The following is a 16,635-nucleotide window of genomic DNA, read 5'->3' as shown; positions in this document are numbered from 1 at the left end:
TGACCTGGTATTGACCGGAATAGGATAACGAACTGCTTACTTACGGTAAAAGATCACCGACGAGAGTGCGTTGGTGGCACGTAAGGAGATTTCTTAAACGTGTATTTATGAGATCTTGTTCTGACAGGGATTCGATAGGATCCTTCAGGCGTACATTTGTGTGTGAAGGAGTAGGGTAAAAAGTTGTTATACACATGGAGCCGACAAGTAGTTGGGTGCGGACAAGTGCTTCTCTGGGGGGTGCTGATATACATGAGCGTTATTGAATATGCTGTTGCTCCCTACCCTCTTCTCTATCGTCCGGACCGACGAAAAAGAGTCGTTTTTAGTGAATTATAAGATGAAAATAATTTGTTTGCCCAAAACTTTGTTTATAAACCGTCTTGAAGAATCTGCTACATAATAATTCGTTTAGAAAATGGCGAAATAAAAACCGTTAACCGTATTCAGTGTAGATAATGGGTGCTTATATAACATACGGCAGCGAGTTTCGATGAAAATGTTTGAAAAATACGACTTCAGTGGCGAATGCGACCTCTGGCGAAGAGTCAGGAGATTGGTATCCAGGGGGGTCATATCGAAAGTTAAATCTATAGGTTCTTAAGTTTTCACAAATATGAAGTTGGTTTATTCGACTCACATTTTCGTATTTCTTCGGAATCATATCAATCTTCAAGAATGAATATAGGTTAAATTGAGAAATTTTTTCTATTTGGGGGCTATTTTAATAATTGATATTTGTAGCAATTAAAGGAGGGGTTAAAATTACTTACAACTTTAAATTTCTTTCAGTATACAGTGCAAAGCTATGTTAAGCCAACAAACGAAAGCCGTTGGCTTGATTGACAAATGCCAAGATTGTAGTTGCCAGATTTTCAACGAAGTAAAACAAACTCAACATAGCCAATAGCTCCAAACCAAAAAATTGTATTGTAGAACAGATAAAAACTCAAAGAAAGAGAACAAGGTTGGAATGTTGCATTCAAGCCTTGTATTTAATGTAAACGATGGTGATTGTTACTCTTGGGTGTACCGACAATACGAACACGTCCTAAAGTGCCCATATTGCCAGTGCTATTGGCAGCGTTGGCGGCCGCGTTGGCAGCAGCAGCAGCGGCAGTTGCAACATTACCAGCACTGTTGTTTGACGCCGCCGCCACATGATGCATGGACATCATGTGTGGATGCATTTGTTGCATTTGCTGCAAGGCAGCCATTTGTTGCTGCTGTTGGAGGTGTTGATGATACTGTTGGTATTGTAATTGCTGCTGCTGCTGCTGCTGTTGTTGCTGTTGTTGGTGGTGGTGAAGCTGTTGTTGTTGTTGTTGCTGCTGTTGCAAGTGCAAACGTTGCTGTTGCTGCAATTTCAGTATGTGCTGTTGCTGAGCCTGTGTAGGCGCCTGAGGCTGCTGCTGTGGCAGTTGTTGCTGCACCTGCGGCGTGTGTTTTATGTCATTGCAATCGCAGAATTGCGGTGGTGGTGCCAGCACAATATTCTCTGTTGCCAGGCCACCATCGACGCTGGGATGGGGCACCGCCGCAGATGCGGCAACTCCACTGCCACTAGCAATGGTCGATTTTGAATTCGACATCATCGATATTTCAGAATCACTATCGGCCTCAATGGGCGGCGGTAATTGCACCAATGAAACGGCCGCTGTTCTCGTAGCCCGTTGCATGGCAATAGCGGCAGCTTGTTTTCGTGTCAGTGAGTTGTGGCGTTGGAATGCCTTGGCGGGCGGCGAAGGACTCAGCTCACCATCATCATCCGAACGTTGTTCCTCCTGGGATTCTTGTGACGAGAGCATGCTCGATGAGGATTTGGCCATTTGCTGCTGCTGCTTGGCCACAATGGCTGCGGTGTTGGCGGCCGCTCCAGCAGCTGCTGCCTTGGCCTTCAGTATCTGCTGCAGATGTTGCTGATGGGCCATTTGCTGTTGCTGCTGTTGTTGTTGCAGCAGAATTTGCTGTTGCGTGGCCAGCAGCTTCTGATTGGGATTCATGTGTGGTTGGGCCAGACGACCCGCCACCGCAGCTTGACCCTTTGCCGTCACCTGTTGACTTTGAACGACAATGGTTTTGACTTTGGATGACATCTGTTGTTGCTGTTGTTGTATGGCTGGTGCATGCTGTTGCTGCACCATTTGTTTGACCGTAACGGTCGTTGGAATGTTTGGCGTCGCTGATACAGGAACCGTGGTGGTGGTGGCCTTCGCCTCGAAAGCCGCCTTGGCATTAGCAACATTTGTGGTACTTATAGATGGGGTGTTGCTGGAACTGCTCTGTGAACTACTGTGAACTTTATTATCAATGCTGGCTGCAGTTGTTGTGGCCACAGGCTGTAGATTTTTATGTTGTAACGGTGGTGTCGATTTGGCAGTCTTTTCCAATTGCTGCAGATTTCCTGAAGGTTTGCTTTGCATTGTAGCTGGTGGTGATTTTGCTGTGACAGCACTCACAGTTGCTGCTGTTTCAGCAGCGTTGGCGCTGGCAGCGGCGGTTGTTGTTGCATTCATTGTTTTTGGCAGTTTTGATGTGTTATCGGTCTCATCTTTACCATGATCGGGTATGGTTTTGGGTTCTTCGTTTATGGTAACCGTGGGCTTCTTCTTAATGGTATCCGTAGATTTGGCTCCTCCTACAATAGCTTGGGCCCCGGCTGCTAGCACCTCTTGATCGCTGCTAACACCCGAAGAGCTGTTGTCACCCTCTTCTTCCTGGTTATTGTTGTTGTTATTCTCCACATCATTATCATTTTTGGCCTCTGCTTTCTGTTGCTGCTGGTTGGAGTCATTTGGTGAGGTGGCACTCTCTTCGTTCTTATCAAATCCATTGGGCGAGGATTTGGAAGTTTTCAAATTGCTGCGAATGCGTTGGATTTCCTCAACGGATAGGGAATGTGAAATGGAAGCAGAACCGGAAGCCGAACTACTGCCACTGAAAAGAAAGAGAGAGAGAGAGAGAAGAGGTGTTAGAGGAAATATTTTTTTTGTAATGAACTGACAATAGGTGTATTCGGGTACTTTTTCAGTAAAAATTTGCAGGAGAGTAAGCTTAGCCTTTACATCTGGTTTTCATAAAATAGCTGTTCGATTTTGCGAGTTTCTGCTGGAAAATTTGCCAGTAAAAATGTGCAGTGGAGGAAGTACAGCCTTAACATCTGATTTGCATAAAACAGCTGTTCAATACTGCGAATTTCTGAGGAAAAAAACTCTATGAGCAATATGCAAGCTCTCTAATACCAAATTCTCAAAATTTTGCTGCCTCCCACCCACTCTCCCGCTCCTTTCTGCTGGAAAACAAAGTACATAAAAGACTTCCAGTAAAAATTTGTGCAGATTTGCACACATTTCTGAGTGCCCGAATACACACATTGTCACGTCCCCTATGCTCCACTATGTTTTTGGATACCTGTGACCCCCCCTTCTGGTGTTTTACATTCCCTTACAACTATTCACCTTCGCGCTTACCTTGCTTGACTATTTCCACTCGTTTCGGGTACATCGATCAGTGCAATTTTCTCATTCAGTTTTGTATTGCGTGCTACCAAAATGGAATTCTCATCTTCACCATCCGATTCACTGAGACTGTAGTCCGGTTCGGGTATGGGTGGTGCTGGACCCACTGGTAATGATGCTGCAATGTTATTGTTGTTATTGTTATTGACTTGATTGTGGGTTATGCCACCATTTTGCATTGGAGGAGCTGCATACTGCGTTGTATTGTTAGTGGCTGCAGTTGCATTGGTCGAACATGCTGGTGGGGATACATGTTGTACCAGTACTGAGGGTTGAGCATATTGACTGATTTGTGGTTGGTGTGGCTGTTGTTGTTGTTGCTGGGAATGTGCGGTGGCAACATGAGAGGGTGCATAAATGCCACCTTGATTCGAGTTGTGCTGTTGATTGCTGGATTGTTGGCGATTCTGTCAGAGAAAACCATAAAATAAAATTAGTTTGACCCGCTCGCTGCTTGCTTGATGCACTTACCTCTTGGGTTTGCCTCAGTTTCCAAGCGATTAGCTCCTGCGGAGAAGCGTATATTTTGGCATTCGCTGAAGGTTTAAAACTCGATTGAACGCCATCAATAGCTCCCGCTGTTACCGCATCATTTTCGACGCGCTTCTTTAGTTTTTGCTGCAATGAGATGGTGCTCTCATACTCAGAGCTTTGTCGGGTTTCCACCTTGATGACTTGGCCTACCGAGGGCGGTGGAGGAGGTGGATGTGTTGGCGGAGGTAGAGGAGCATTTAGCCGCAGCATAGAAGCATGCAGTGTGGCCACATCGTCTTGCGAAAGATGTCCTTTGCCCACCCCAGCGGTCCATATCGAAGACGAGGAGCCTCCGGCATTGACATTAAGATCTGGTGTGGAATGAAATCTCTTCAAGTCTCGACTTCCTGTACCCACAGTGGGTATGGCACATGGCTTGGCCCTTAAAGTGCCATTCTTGGATTTGGTCTTGCGCTTCATCTCGGCCACACTGCCATACACCATGGGACCTTTGAGGGGCGAGCTGGTGTTGGCTGGAGGTGTGGCTGCTCCACTATCAGTGCCCGACTGGAAACGTGAGGTGGTCATCATGGTGGAATAGCGATTGGCGCTATCCACAGCCTCACCTTGTTGGCGTTGGAATAGCTCCTCCAGTTCGGCGGCTGTAATGCGACTTGATGTGGGTCTGGCCTTAATGCTGGCCGTACGCAGTTGCACCGGGGTACCTGGGTGTGTTGGAGTAGGCGTTACAATGGATTCCACCGATGAAGATTTGGTATGATGTATATCATCGTCCTCCTTCTCGCCTCCATTCTCCAGGCCAGCCACCATTGATTTGGCGCGAGCTCTGCCCACCGATAAAGTTGTTTTAGGATCCCTGCGTGGTGGCAGAGGAGCAGGTCTACCTTGCCTTTCTGCCGCCGCAGCTGCTGCATTCGGTCCCAAGGACATTTTGCGTGGCAATGTGGCACACTGCCTATGCGAGGTTTGTGGTGTGCTGGGACCTGAAGACAAATGATGACTGGGCATGTATTGGGGTGTGGCTTGCATTTGATTGGGGAATTGTGGCGATATAACAGTCATGGACACCAGTGCACCAGCGGATCTGATCATTTCGACGACTTTCTCATGAGATGCTGCCCGAACATCTTCACCATTGATGGCCAGCAAAAAGTCGCCGGGTTTCAAACCGGCCATGTCGGCCACACCACCAGGATCGACATCATCCAGATACTGAAGAGCTGGAAAACGATCTGAGGGCTTCAGTTGCATTAGTTGTGAAGAAGCTTTGGCACCGCGCAATATAAAACCGAAACCACGTTTGGCTCTGTGCAAGACCACAGTGCGAGGTTCATTGAAGGCACTGTAAAAAGAGATAAATAAAATATCATAAGTTATCCTTTTTCTTATAATAAACCCCACATAACTTACTTCTTCTTAACCCTTGGAGCTGTAGCACTGCTGTATTGTCCCACTTGTTGTTGATGGTTTCCTACCAATTTCATAGACCCGTAATTGTCACTAACCGCACCACCATTGAGGGCATGCGTAGAGCCGTTACTGTTAACCGACAACGAGGGTGACTGATGAATCAGTGTGGGCCTTGGCAAAGTACCACCCGTACTGCTCATGCCACCAATTCCTGAACTGCCACCTAGACTCAATTGCGGTGAACCCTGGTGAACAGACGATGCTGCTGGGGAATGTTGATAGGGCGAGTGATTTGGATTCGCTGTAGCAACATTTGTGATATTCTTTTGGCGCAAATTAACTTCTTGTACACACTCAGCTGGGAAGAAACCCGACTGATTTGTACCACGCACATAGCCCTCCAATAGGCCACAATCTGTGGAGCCAACAACTTCAATGACATCGCCAACCTGCAGGCGTATATGGCCAACAGAGTTGCCAGCATAGGGCTCCATACACACCACCGTTGTGCTAGGGTGACCAATTGAGCAGGCAGCAGAATCGGAATTGGTGCCAACACCCGATGAATCGCTGATAATGTCGCTAGTATCGCCCAGTGATTTATCTGTGAAGGCAGAAATGGGAAAAACAAAAAGATTTTAGACACAACAAAAGCAAAGAGAATTCCTTGGGTATGGTAGTTTGAGATTTAGAATAAGGACTGTGGTAAAAATTATGCGGTAAATAATCGGTATGTGGTAATATCATTAGCAATAGAAATCAAAAGCGCCATCTTGATAACTGAATAATGGACATGTGAGTAATGAATAGTCGACTGATGTATGCTCTTCATGAAATTTATTGTAATATAATAACAGTAGTAGCAGGAGGTTATTCAGCTCGATGAGCTCTCAGTGTAGAATGTTCAAGTAAACCCTTTGGCCCTTTTGTACTTTCCCAACTGCTAAGAATGATCTTTGGATACATGATCACCTATCACTTAAGGTGGAGATAGACAATAGAGGCCACCGTAGCGCCGTAGCGCAGAAGCAAGCATGTCCGCCTATGATGCTGCAGACCGGAGTTCAAATTATAGCGAGACCATCAGAAAAAAGCACGGCGTTGAAAAATAATATGGCTGCCTTTAAATAGCCAAATAGTTATCTCCGCCCGTTCCCAAACGGCAGCTTTTTTACCATTTTTTTGTCGATGCCATCCCATTGTGCGTTGTCCGGCTAAAGTTGCTTAGTATACAATAGGAGACTTCAATGCCAAATACGAAATAGCCCATGCTCTTTAAGGTAATGACCACTGGGCCATGGCTTTGCTAGAGTAGATTAATTAATGAAATGCCTCGTATACGGCGTAGGTGCAATTGCAGTCGCGGATAATCAGAGATATCAAGTGGAGAGTCTCTGAGAAATCGAGCGGCACCAGCTCTTGCCTCAATACCGAGCAGAGAACAGCAGCAAGTCACATTAAAAATAAGTGCATACGATAGACACACCTTATACCAGCAATCGTTGTTGACGCTTACGGCTCTCAACGACCAAAACATAATATGCTCCTTTAAATTCGTTGAGCTATTGTAAGTGCCGATTTGCCGATGAGCATAAAATGATTGCCAATCGCCATACGCACGAGGGCTCACATTGACCGCAACTGAATAGAAGGCACACATGCACAGCTACTTTTAAAAGTTATGACAGCTGAAATTAATTTGCGTGCTTTGTAATGGTTGCGTAAAGAATAAAATCGAAGAAAGTCTGTAAATTTTAAACAGACGAAGAGAGACAGCACCTACGTCACCGATAAAAGCAATTCTCATCAAAAAAAAAAAAAAAACAAGTGCAATCAAACATGCCGCTCAATAGCAATTGATGTCTCATTCCTCTGATTGCTTTGGCTTTTTATGGCACTCATCTGAGTGGTGCTCATTTGCAAACAACGCACGATGTCCGTCGACCAAATTGAAAAACACATCCACTGATCGATTACTAAAACATTTGGGCATCTCTCACTCTATTGCATATATGTGCGTGTGTTTCAAGCTTACTTTGTTTTTAGGTGGCATGCGTAACATACAATTGGTTTGGCCAATTTGAGTAATGAGTGCCAAATTTTGGGTCTCATGCAGTTCTCTGATACTCAATATGACAAGGCGAATTATTGGTGCCTTTAGATAATCCATGGCCCTGACATTCCCGCGGCGATAGGCCCCATGAGCTTGCGCACCAAAATGAGCTTGCTCACCTTGAAGCTTGAAGAGGATCGCTATCTTCACACACGGAAATATGGCTACAATAACAACAATCTAATCATCCTTTATAATTCTCAATGATTGGATATTTTCTTTGCAAATGGAAAAGGAAATCCAGAGATGGCAACACAGACCAACCACTATGGCACGTGTTTAGTCTTTGGTTAGAAGAATTTTCATCAGATACGTGTTGTACGGATTTATGTGTTGCTGAAAGTTAATTCCAAGAATCCAACAAAGCAGAAGCCGCAAGGTTTATATCAGCTAGTCCAAAATTTCTGGCGAGGCTCAATTTCAAGAGCTTACAGACGATAGCAATGGAATACGTAATTGCAATCCTAATGATCCTAGAATCAGGGAACTTCGTCTATAAATGAATTAAAACATTGTGAGTGTATGGATAAGTTCTCTATCTTTCAATGTAATGTCACTCTCGAAACCACGTCGAAGGGATATTAGTCACCCTTGGCGGCGTAGCAGCGATTTAATTGCAGAGAAGCGTCTGGATTTTCAACTGTGGACAATTTGAGCATCCCGAGAAGATAAGTCATTCGATGCATCTGCGTTTCCGGGCCGATCATCACAATTGACCCTGAATGAAGTTACAAATGTCATATGCAGCGCCAAATCGTCGAAGGCGCAGAGTCTCAACAAAATTTCACCACTGATGCTTGAAAATTGTTTATGAACATTATCAGTGATTTTGACTAGTCTTTGAAGCCAGCAAAGGATTCGAATAAGAAAAATCCTACAGAGCGATCTCCTAAGACGCTCCTCCCAAGGGTTGCAGGAGATATTATATCTTTAGCATCAAGGATTTTAATATTTGCCAAGTTAAACCAAGATATAGGACGGTTCTCAATCCCATTGTAACCGTGCAGGACTGACTGATGGAGTCCTTCATCGGCAAGGGCAGCCGCCTGAGTTTACGTGTTCGTCTTTTTTTCGTCATGGGAGAGGACAGAGTGCCTTCTCCGCACGCCTCTGGTCTACTCCGAAATTGAACAGAACTCCGAAACCTGGTTCTGTTCGGTTTGCCAGAAACGCCTCCATCATCGGTCGGTGGCGGTGGGATGTAACCGGTGCATGGAGTGGGTGCATTTCCCATCTTGCTCTAGACCTTACATCATTACGGGAGTATAGTTGCACTGGAGGCCACTGTAGCGCAGAGGTGAGCAAGTCCGCCTAAGACGCTGAACGCCTGGGTTCGAATCCTGGCGAGACCATCCCCTCCTAATGCTGGCAACATTTGTGAGGTACTATGCCTTGTCGCACTGCGGCACGCCGTTCGGAGTCGGCTATAAAATAGAGGCCCCTTATCATTGAGCTTAAACTGGAATCGGACTGCACTCATTGATATGTGAGAAGTTTGCCCCTGTTCCTTAGTGAAATGTTCATGGGCAAAATTTGCATTTGTATGTTTGCATTTAATTGCACTGGATATGTTGTGAGGTGTTGTCGGACTATGTGACCTCTCCCACTTTTTCCGTGCGACAATATACGCAACAGCAACACCCCAGACCCAATATCGCCGGGTAAATGCCGGGAAGTATATTATTGTTGCAATTGAATTGCTATGGTATCCGAGGCAAGATCGACAAGATAGTAGATTTTATGAGTTGGCAAGCATATTGGTTGGAGCGATCCGGGAGTCAAAGCTGGCCGATGACTGCAGCCTACACAGTTGTCACGGATACATTGCAACGTAAGGATCGCTTAGGGAGTGGAGATGGGGGTTTGGCCTTGGTAATACACCCTTGCATGCAGTATAGACCAATCTCTCCGGCGCCTGGTACAAGTGGTTCCTGCATGGAATATATGGTGATAGCAGTCAGGCCAGAATTGCTATGGTGTCCATGGTTTATGAGTTGGAAAGCATATTGGTTGCAGCGATCCAGGAGTCAAAGCTGACGATAACTGCAGCCTACACAGTTGTCACGGACACTATGCTACGAAAGGATCGTTTAGGGAGTGGAGATGGGGGTTTGGCATTTGTGATACACCCTTGCATGCAGTATAGACAAATCTCTCCGGCGCCTGGCGCAATTGGTTCCTGCATGGAATGTATGGGGATAGCAGTTAGGTCAGAATTGCTATGGTGTCCGAGGCAAGATCGACGAGATAGTAGATTTTATGAGTTGAAAAGCATATTGGTTGCAGCGATCCAGCAGTCAAAGCTGACCGATAACTGCAGCCTACATAGTTGTCACGGATACAATACTACGAATGGATCGTTTAGGGAGTGGGGATGCTTGGTGATACACCCTTGCATGCAGTATAGACAAATCTCTCCAGCGCCTGGCGCAAGTGGTTCCTGCATGGAAAGTATGGGGATAGCAGTCAGGTCCGGTACGGCCGAGATAGAGCTATACAACGTTTACATGCCGCCGGTTGGTAGTTGTGACCCAGTTAATGGCCAAGCTTTCAAGGCCGACATATATTGTCTGCCCATAATCGTCTGGTTCTAGGAGACTTTAATGCGCATAACGTTTCAAGGGATTCTCCCCTGGGTTACGACATAGCTTTGACGGAGCAGATTGAAGGCTCCACGTTTTGCATGGTGAATGAGGATGCCCCCACTTGGATTACGCGGAGGTGCAGCTACTCGTCAAACATTTCTATTGCATCCCCTGATCTCTTGAGTGACGTATTCTGGCAGCCCTCACTTATTCTGGCAAGCATACGTACAGAGACTTTTTGTATTGATGTAGGTCATTGGGGATTGCAAATGGGTCATATAGGTTCAGATTTGGATATAGCTCCCATGTAAACCGTTCTCTTGATTTGACTTCTTGAGTTAATGGAAGTCGCAATTTTTGTCCGATTTGGCTAAAATTTTGTACGAACTGCTTTAGTTTGGGATTGCAAATGGGTCATATTGATTCAAATTTGGATATAGCTCCCATATAAACAGATCTCACGATTTGATTTTTGAGTCCCTGAAAGCCGGAATTGTTATCCGATTTAGCTAAAATTGCACGGAGTGTTTTGTCATGACTTCCAACAACTATGCCTAGTACGGTCCAAATCGGTCGATAAACAGATATAGCTCCCGTATAAACCGATTTCCCGATTAGTTTTGGAAACTATAATTTTTGCCTGATTTTCAGAAACTTGGAATGTAAAATACTCATATATATTCAACTGAGCTCATTTGTGGAAATTTTCTGCAGAATCCATGGTTGTAGGTTCCCAAGATTAGGCCCTGCCGAACTTACCACATTGTTACTTGTTCATATTATTATCATCTATATGAATTCAGCAATAGATGGCGCTTTTTATTTCCAGCTAGTAATATTTACCATTTCCTTGACTAAAGTTATTTCTTATTTTTTAAAGTTTAATGACCATTTTCAGGTTAGAATTATTTTAGGTGACCTAATTTGTTGCAGGTTTCTTCTTTTTGAAATAGTTTAGTTGTATTTATTTTCTTTTCTCTTTTTTTTTAATACTTAGATAGAAGACAACATTAAATATTGGCTTAGATCCAAAAAGTAACAGAACAGAATTTTTCGGGTTTTTATATGAAACTGTTGACTGTCGTGAGGCATGCATGCAGGCAGTATACGAGTATGTAGGTAGTGTTACGGCAAAGAATATATGGGAATATGCGGACTTTGTTATATAACACATATGTATATAGAGAAAGGAAGAGAAAATGCTATGTGATGAAAAAAGGAAGGAAGCAGGACGAAAGAACACAAACAAACATTCAAAGGACTATTTTCATTTCTGTAAAGTTTTTTTTCTGGAGCTTCTTTGGTTCTTAGGTTTATAGTGTATGTGTGTGTTAAGACAACAATTAAGAAATGTAAACATGCTTCTTTCTTCTTACTTTGTTCTCTTATAAGTTTTATTTTAAAAATATTTTTTTAGTTAACTATAAATAAAAACAAAAATTCTCAATAAACGTTTTTGGCATATGGCACTTGGCATAACATGCATTTTGTCCTCTTCAGTTGTTTAGTGCCGGCCATTTGTAAAACTCTTTTGCCAAGTGGCAATTAAAACTTTCCCAAAAAGTTTTCTGGTCATAAGAATACTTATCTGGTTCTCTTCTTAGTAGTAGTTTTTGACTTTTAATCAAAAGTTTTGAATTATCAAAATAAATAACACAAATTAAATGAAAACTTAAATGGCAATGAGAATTTTGTAAGGACTAACAAAACAAGAAGAATCAATTAGAAATTAGAAAGGACAAACAAATAAGCGTTGATGGCAAGAGTGAGCTATTAGACAAAAATAAAAAATAGCTTTGAGAATAAAAGTTTGGACCTATTGGTGTTTAAGAGGGAAACTCAGAAGATCGATTTATAAAGCGGCAGGTTGTTGACCGATTTCGACCATATATATGGATGTTTATAGTTGTAACAAAACTCCGCGCTAGATTTAATAAGCATTCTAGCGGCAATAATACTCGCATGTCAATGTTCAACAATAAGGGGCATCCTTTTGAAAGCCTAGTCCAATCGTGGCGTAAACTCATTGAGCGCCCCAAAAGTGATAAAGCAAAAAGGAGCATTATTCGTTGCGTTTATGGTCTATAAGCCGATGATTAATCACTAAAAATTATCATAGGTGAAGTACACCCATAGAAAACAATTAAGCAAGGCGTTGACAAGAAGACCACATTCCTTCATAGAAGTGAATCAACACAGTTATGTTATCAAATCAACCACATATATTCATAAACCAAGAACAGTTTTTGTGATGAAACGTTCACGACCGTTCAAATTCTGACAACCTCTGATGCACAGTTTTTTAAAAGGGTGCATAAAGTGTTTGTGTCCTGTTGAGTATTGAACGTGTGTTCCATTGAATATTTACATTTCCTTACAACATTACACCAGAGCCGCCTAGGTGTAAACAATGTTTTAAGAGTCATTTGAACTTAAGGTTGATATACATACACATTTTGTAGGGATGATGTGCACAATGGTCGGGGCATGAAACAACAACGCGTGTTCACAAAATCATCCACGCTTGGTAACAACATTCCAACAACGTCTGTGTATGATAATGACAACATTGGTGCATGATTCTGCAACTTCTTTTTTCTATAAGTGTAGTTCCCTCCAGGCACTTAGTCCTCTAGCCATTATATAGTTCTGTAGAAAGCTGAATTGGCTGACTGAACAATACACTCACAGTTTAATATTTGTTCTCGGTCTGCCATGTTCTCAAACTTTTTTTTTATTGTGCTTTGATTAAATTTTTCTTGTCTTCTATCGTGCTACGTTGTATCTCTTGTTTTTTAAACCCACCACCATAGCATGGGGGTATAGTAATCTAATTACTCCTTTCCAAAAAATATTGAGTTGGGATCCCATGGCTATATCGAATCAGAATGTCGATAAGACGATGGGATCCCTCGTCCGTCTGACCATCTGTCTCTCTGTCGAAATCACGATAGCGCTCGAACGAATGATGAGATCCGCTTGAAATTTTGCATAGATACTTCTTGTTGATGTAGTTCGTTGGGTATTGCAAATGGCCTCACGATAGCGCTCGAACGAAAGAAGATATCTGCTTGACATTTTGCACAGATACTTCTTGTTGATGTAGTTCGTTGGGGATTGTAAATGGCCCCTATCGGTTCAGATTTGGATATAGCTCCCATATAAATCGATCTCTTGATTTCAATTCAACAGGCCCTGGAAGCTGTAACTACCCTGCCAAGTCCGTAATAACATGATATAGCTCCAATATAAATCAATCGACCGATTTGACATATTAAGCCGTTGGAAGCCGCAATTGCTTTCCGATTGGGCTGAAATTTTGCCCGTGGTTTTCTGAAAGATTTCCCCCACTTGTGTCAATTATGGTCGAAATCGGCCTATAACCTGATATAGCCCCTTTATAAATCGATCTTCCGATTGGAGATCTTGAGCCCCTAGAAGCCGACTTCCAACTATCTTGCCAAGTGGCGTACAAATCGGTAATAAGATATTGCTAACTTGTAAACCATTCTCCCGTTTTGTCTTCTACGATTCCTAAAATACACATATGTCTTCAACTTTGTAGAATTTTTATGCAAAATCCTTGGTGGTAGGTTGCCAAGGTTCTGCTCGGCCAAACTTAGCACATTTTTACTTGTTTATGCTATTCATTTCCACCTTCCTATTATCTTTCTTATGAAGTTAATCGCCTTAATCATTGGTTATGACTTTTCAGCACTTGCCACTTTGTTTCATCCAATTCATCAGAGGTTAGTATGTCCACCTGTGACACTGAATGCCTGAGTTCCAATCCTAGCGAGAACATCAGACAAAATTTTCAGCGGTGGTTATTCTCTCCTATTGCAGGAGACATTTGTCAAGCATTGAAACCTAAAAAAACTGAAAATTTTAAGACGCTCCTATATATAGGGCTATTTTGCATCTTTAACTATGGTAGACTGTTTATCTTGACCCAAAGTTAGTTTCGTCAAGCTCCTTTCATCTTTCCTTCCATCCTTCCATCTAACCTTCCTTCCAACCTTCCTTCATCCTTCCATCCTTCAATCCATCCTTCCTTCAATCCATCTTTCCTTCCATTTTTCCGTCCATCCTTACATCGTTTATTCCATCCATCCTTCCTTCCATGCTTCCTTCCATCCTTCCTTCCTTCCATTTTTCCGTCCATACTTACATCGTTCCTTCCATCCATCTTTCCATCCATCTTTCCTTCTATCCATCCTTCCTTCCATCCTTCCTTCCTTCCATCCTTCCATCCTTCCTTCCATCCTTCCTTCCATCCATCCTTCTTTCCATCCATCCTTCCTTCATTCCTTCCACCCTTCCTTCCTTCCACCCTTCCTTCCTTCCACCCTTTCTTCCTCCCATCCTTCCTTCTTTCTTCCATCCTTCCTTCCTTCCATCCTTCTTCCATCCTTCCTTTCATCCTTCTTCCATCCTTCCTTTCATCCTTCCTTCCATCTTTCCTTCCATCCTTCCTTCCATCCTTCCTTCCATCCTTCCTTCCATCCTTCCTTCCATCCTTCCTTCCATCCTTCCTTCCATCCTTCCTTCCATCCTTCCTTCCATCCTTCCTTCCATCCTTCCTTCCATCCTTCCTTCCATCCTTCCTTCCTTCCTTCCTTCCATCCTTCCTTCCATCCATCCTTCCTTCCATCCTTCCTTCCATCCTTCCTTCCATCCTTCCTTCCATCCTTCCTTCCATCCTTCCTTCCATCCTTCCTTCCATCCTTCCTTCCATCCTTCCTTCCATCCTTCCTTCCATCCTTCCTTCCATCCTTCCTTCCATCCTTCCATCCTTCCTTCCATCCTTCCTTCCATCCTTCCTTCCATCCTTCCTTCCATCCTTCCTTCCATCCTTCCTTCCATCCTTCCTTCCATCCTTCCTTCCATCCTTCCTTCCATCCTTCCTTCCATCCTTCCTTCCATCCTTCCTTCCATCCTTCCTTCCATCCTTCCTTCCATCCTTCCTTCCATCCTTCCTTCCATCCTTCCTTCCATCCTTCCTTCCATCCTTCCTTCCATCCTTCCTTCCATCCTTCCATCCTTCCATCCTTCCTTCCTTCCATCCTTCCTTCCATCCTTCCTTCCACCCTTCCATCCTTCCTTCCTTCCTTCCTTCCTTCCTTCCATCCTTCCTTCCTTCCTTCCTTCCTTCCATCCTTCCTTCCTTCCACCCTTCCTACCTTCCAACCTTCCTTCCTTCCATTCTTCCTGCCATCCTTCCCGACTTCTTTAGATTTTCCCAGTTCAAGGAATTTGAAAACATTCGTCAACAAATCATCAGCCACATTGTCCACTACATAAACAGCGGAAGACCTCCAGCAGCTGAATGTGAAAGTAAGGAAAGGAAGACGAAGCCTCACAAAGTGAATTAGGGAGCTCCCAAGGTGCGGTGATTTCTCATACAATGTTATCCCTCTAACAATTGTTTTACGACCTCCCCCCCCCCCCCCCTGTCGGCATTGAGATTGAATCATTTGTCTTTATTCTTTTCTCAAAGCCAATTTCCTAACCTCAAACTATATTTTAACTTTCACTATTAGATTCTGGTTTTAATGTAAAGAAAAATATTCTTAATATGAAGAAAAACATCCTTAATATAAAGGAAAAATCTTTTACGAGAAAAAATGTTTCCTTTAAAAGTAGAAAATATGGGAATTTTGGCTTAAATCTTTAAATTTGTACTAATGTAACTGAGATCGTTCTTGTTCTCAACGCTTACGGTCAAAACAGTTACAAATTAAAAATGTAAACAAAGCAAATACATTTTTGTTCATTAATATTTTTTGTAAAAAGGATTATTTATAAAAATAAATATTTTAACAAAAAAATATTTAATTGAAAACAATAAAAAAAAAATAAAAGTTTAAAGTAAAGAAAAGTTAAAATTAAATACCTGTTACAATGCTGATATCATCTTCATGTGAACGATGACTCGATGATCCTTCTGATAAACTCGAACTGGCTGAACTGTATGGCATATGCTCAGAAGGACACGGCGATGGTGGTCCATGATGGCCACATGTGCTGCTGTTGCGTGTCAATGTACCCATTATGCTACTACCACCGCCAATGCTGCCATTGGCACTCAGCCAACCCATGCCCGAGCGGCGTTTTGGATTGTAGCGTGGTGGTCCGCGAAATGGTACTGTGGGTAATGTTTTTTTTTTTTTTTTTGTAAGGAGTTGGGAGGATTAGGCAATGGTTTTTGAAATAAGAATTTTAATATGTATCGATTTCTTTGTTTTTTTTTTGGTACAAATGAGAAAATGTGTTAGTATTTGTTTAGGTATCAGGTTAGATTGTTTCTTTTTGTTTGTTCTGGGGAGAAATTACATTGCAATTATTTTGGAGTTAAAAATTTCCTCTTTTAGAATTTGGTGTTACTTTTATATTTTTGTAGACAAGTGCATGGAACTAAAGGTCAACGTTTAAAACCAGAAACCTTTCCTAATGTCACATTTTTTATTCCAAAAAAAGTTTGTGTTCTATGTGTTGTATGGTGTTTAGGATC

At 42.9% G+C, this 16,635-nt stretch overlaps 1 protein-coding gene across 13 annotated transcripts in view; it reads right to left on the bottom strand.

Annotated features, from left to right (window-relative positions):
• Positions 1 to 133: 133 nt before the first annotated feature.
• The window catches only part of LOC106081688 (uncharacterized), a 445,711-nt gene continuing 429,209 nt past the window's right edge, over positions 134 to 16,635 (bottom strand). For 11 of the 13 annotated variants that reach the window (XM_059370389.1, XM_059370400.1, XM_059370399.1 and 8 more), the window contains 5 exons: positions 16,018 to 16,269; positions 5,424 to 6,027; positions 3,990 to 5,355; positions 3,471 to 3,925; positions 134 to 2,937 (listed from right to left, as the gene is read on the bottom strand). In XM_059370389.1, the coding sequence (XP_059226372.1) occupies positions 996 to 2,937; positions 3,471 to 3,925; positions 3,990 to 5,355; positions 5,424 to 6,027; positions 16,018 to 16,269 (4,619 nt within the window). In that variant the 3' untranslated portion in view covers positions 134 to 995. The remainder of the gene's footprint in view (positions 2,938 to 3,470; positions 3,926 to 3,989; positions 5,356 to 5,423; positions 6,028 to 16,017; positions 16,270 to 16,635) is intronic. The other 2 variants (XM_059370401.1, XM_059370402.1) reach the window with 1 other exon arrangement.

Source organism: Stomoxys calcitrans, chromosome 5, assembly GCF_963082655.1.
Source record: "Stomoxys calcitrans chromosome 5, idStoCalc2.1, whole genome shotgun sequence".
Lineage (NCBI taxonomy): Eukaryota > Metazoa > Arthropoda > Insecta > Diptera > Muscidae > Stomoxys > Stomoxys calcitrans.
This window is presented reverse-complemented; position numbering and strand designations above follow the sequence as displayed.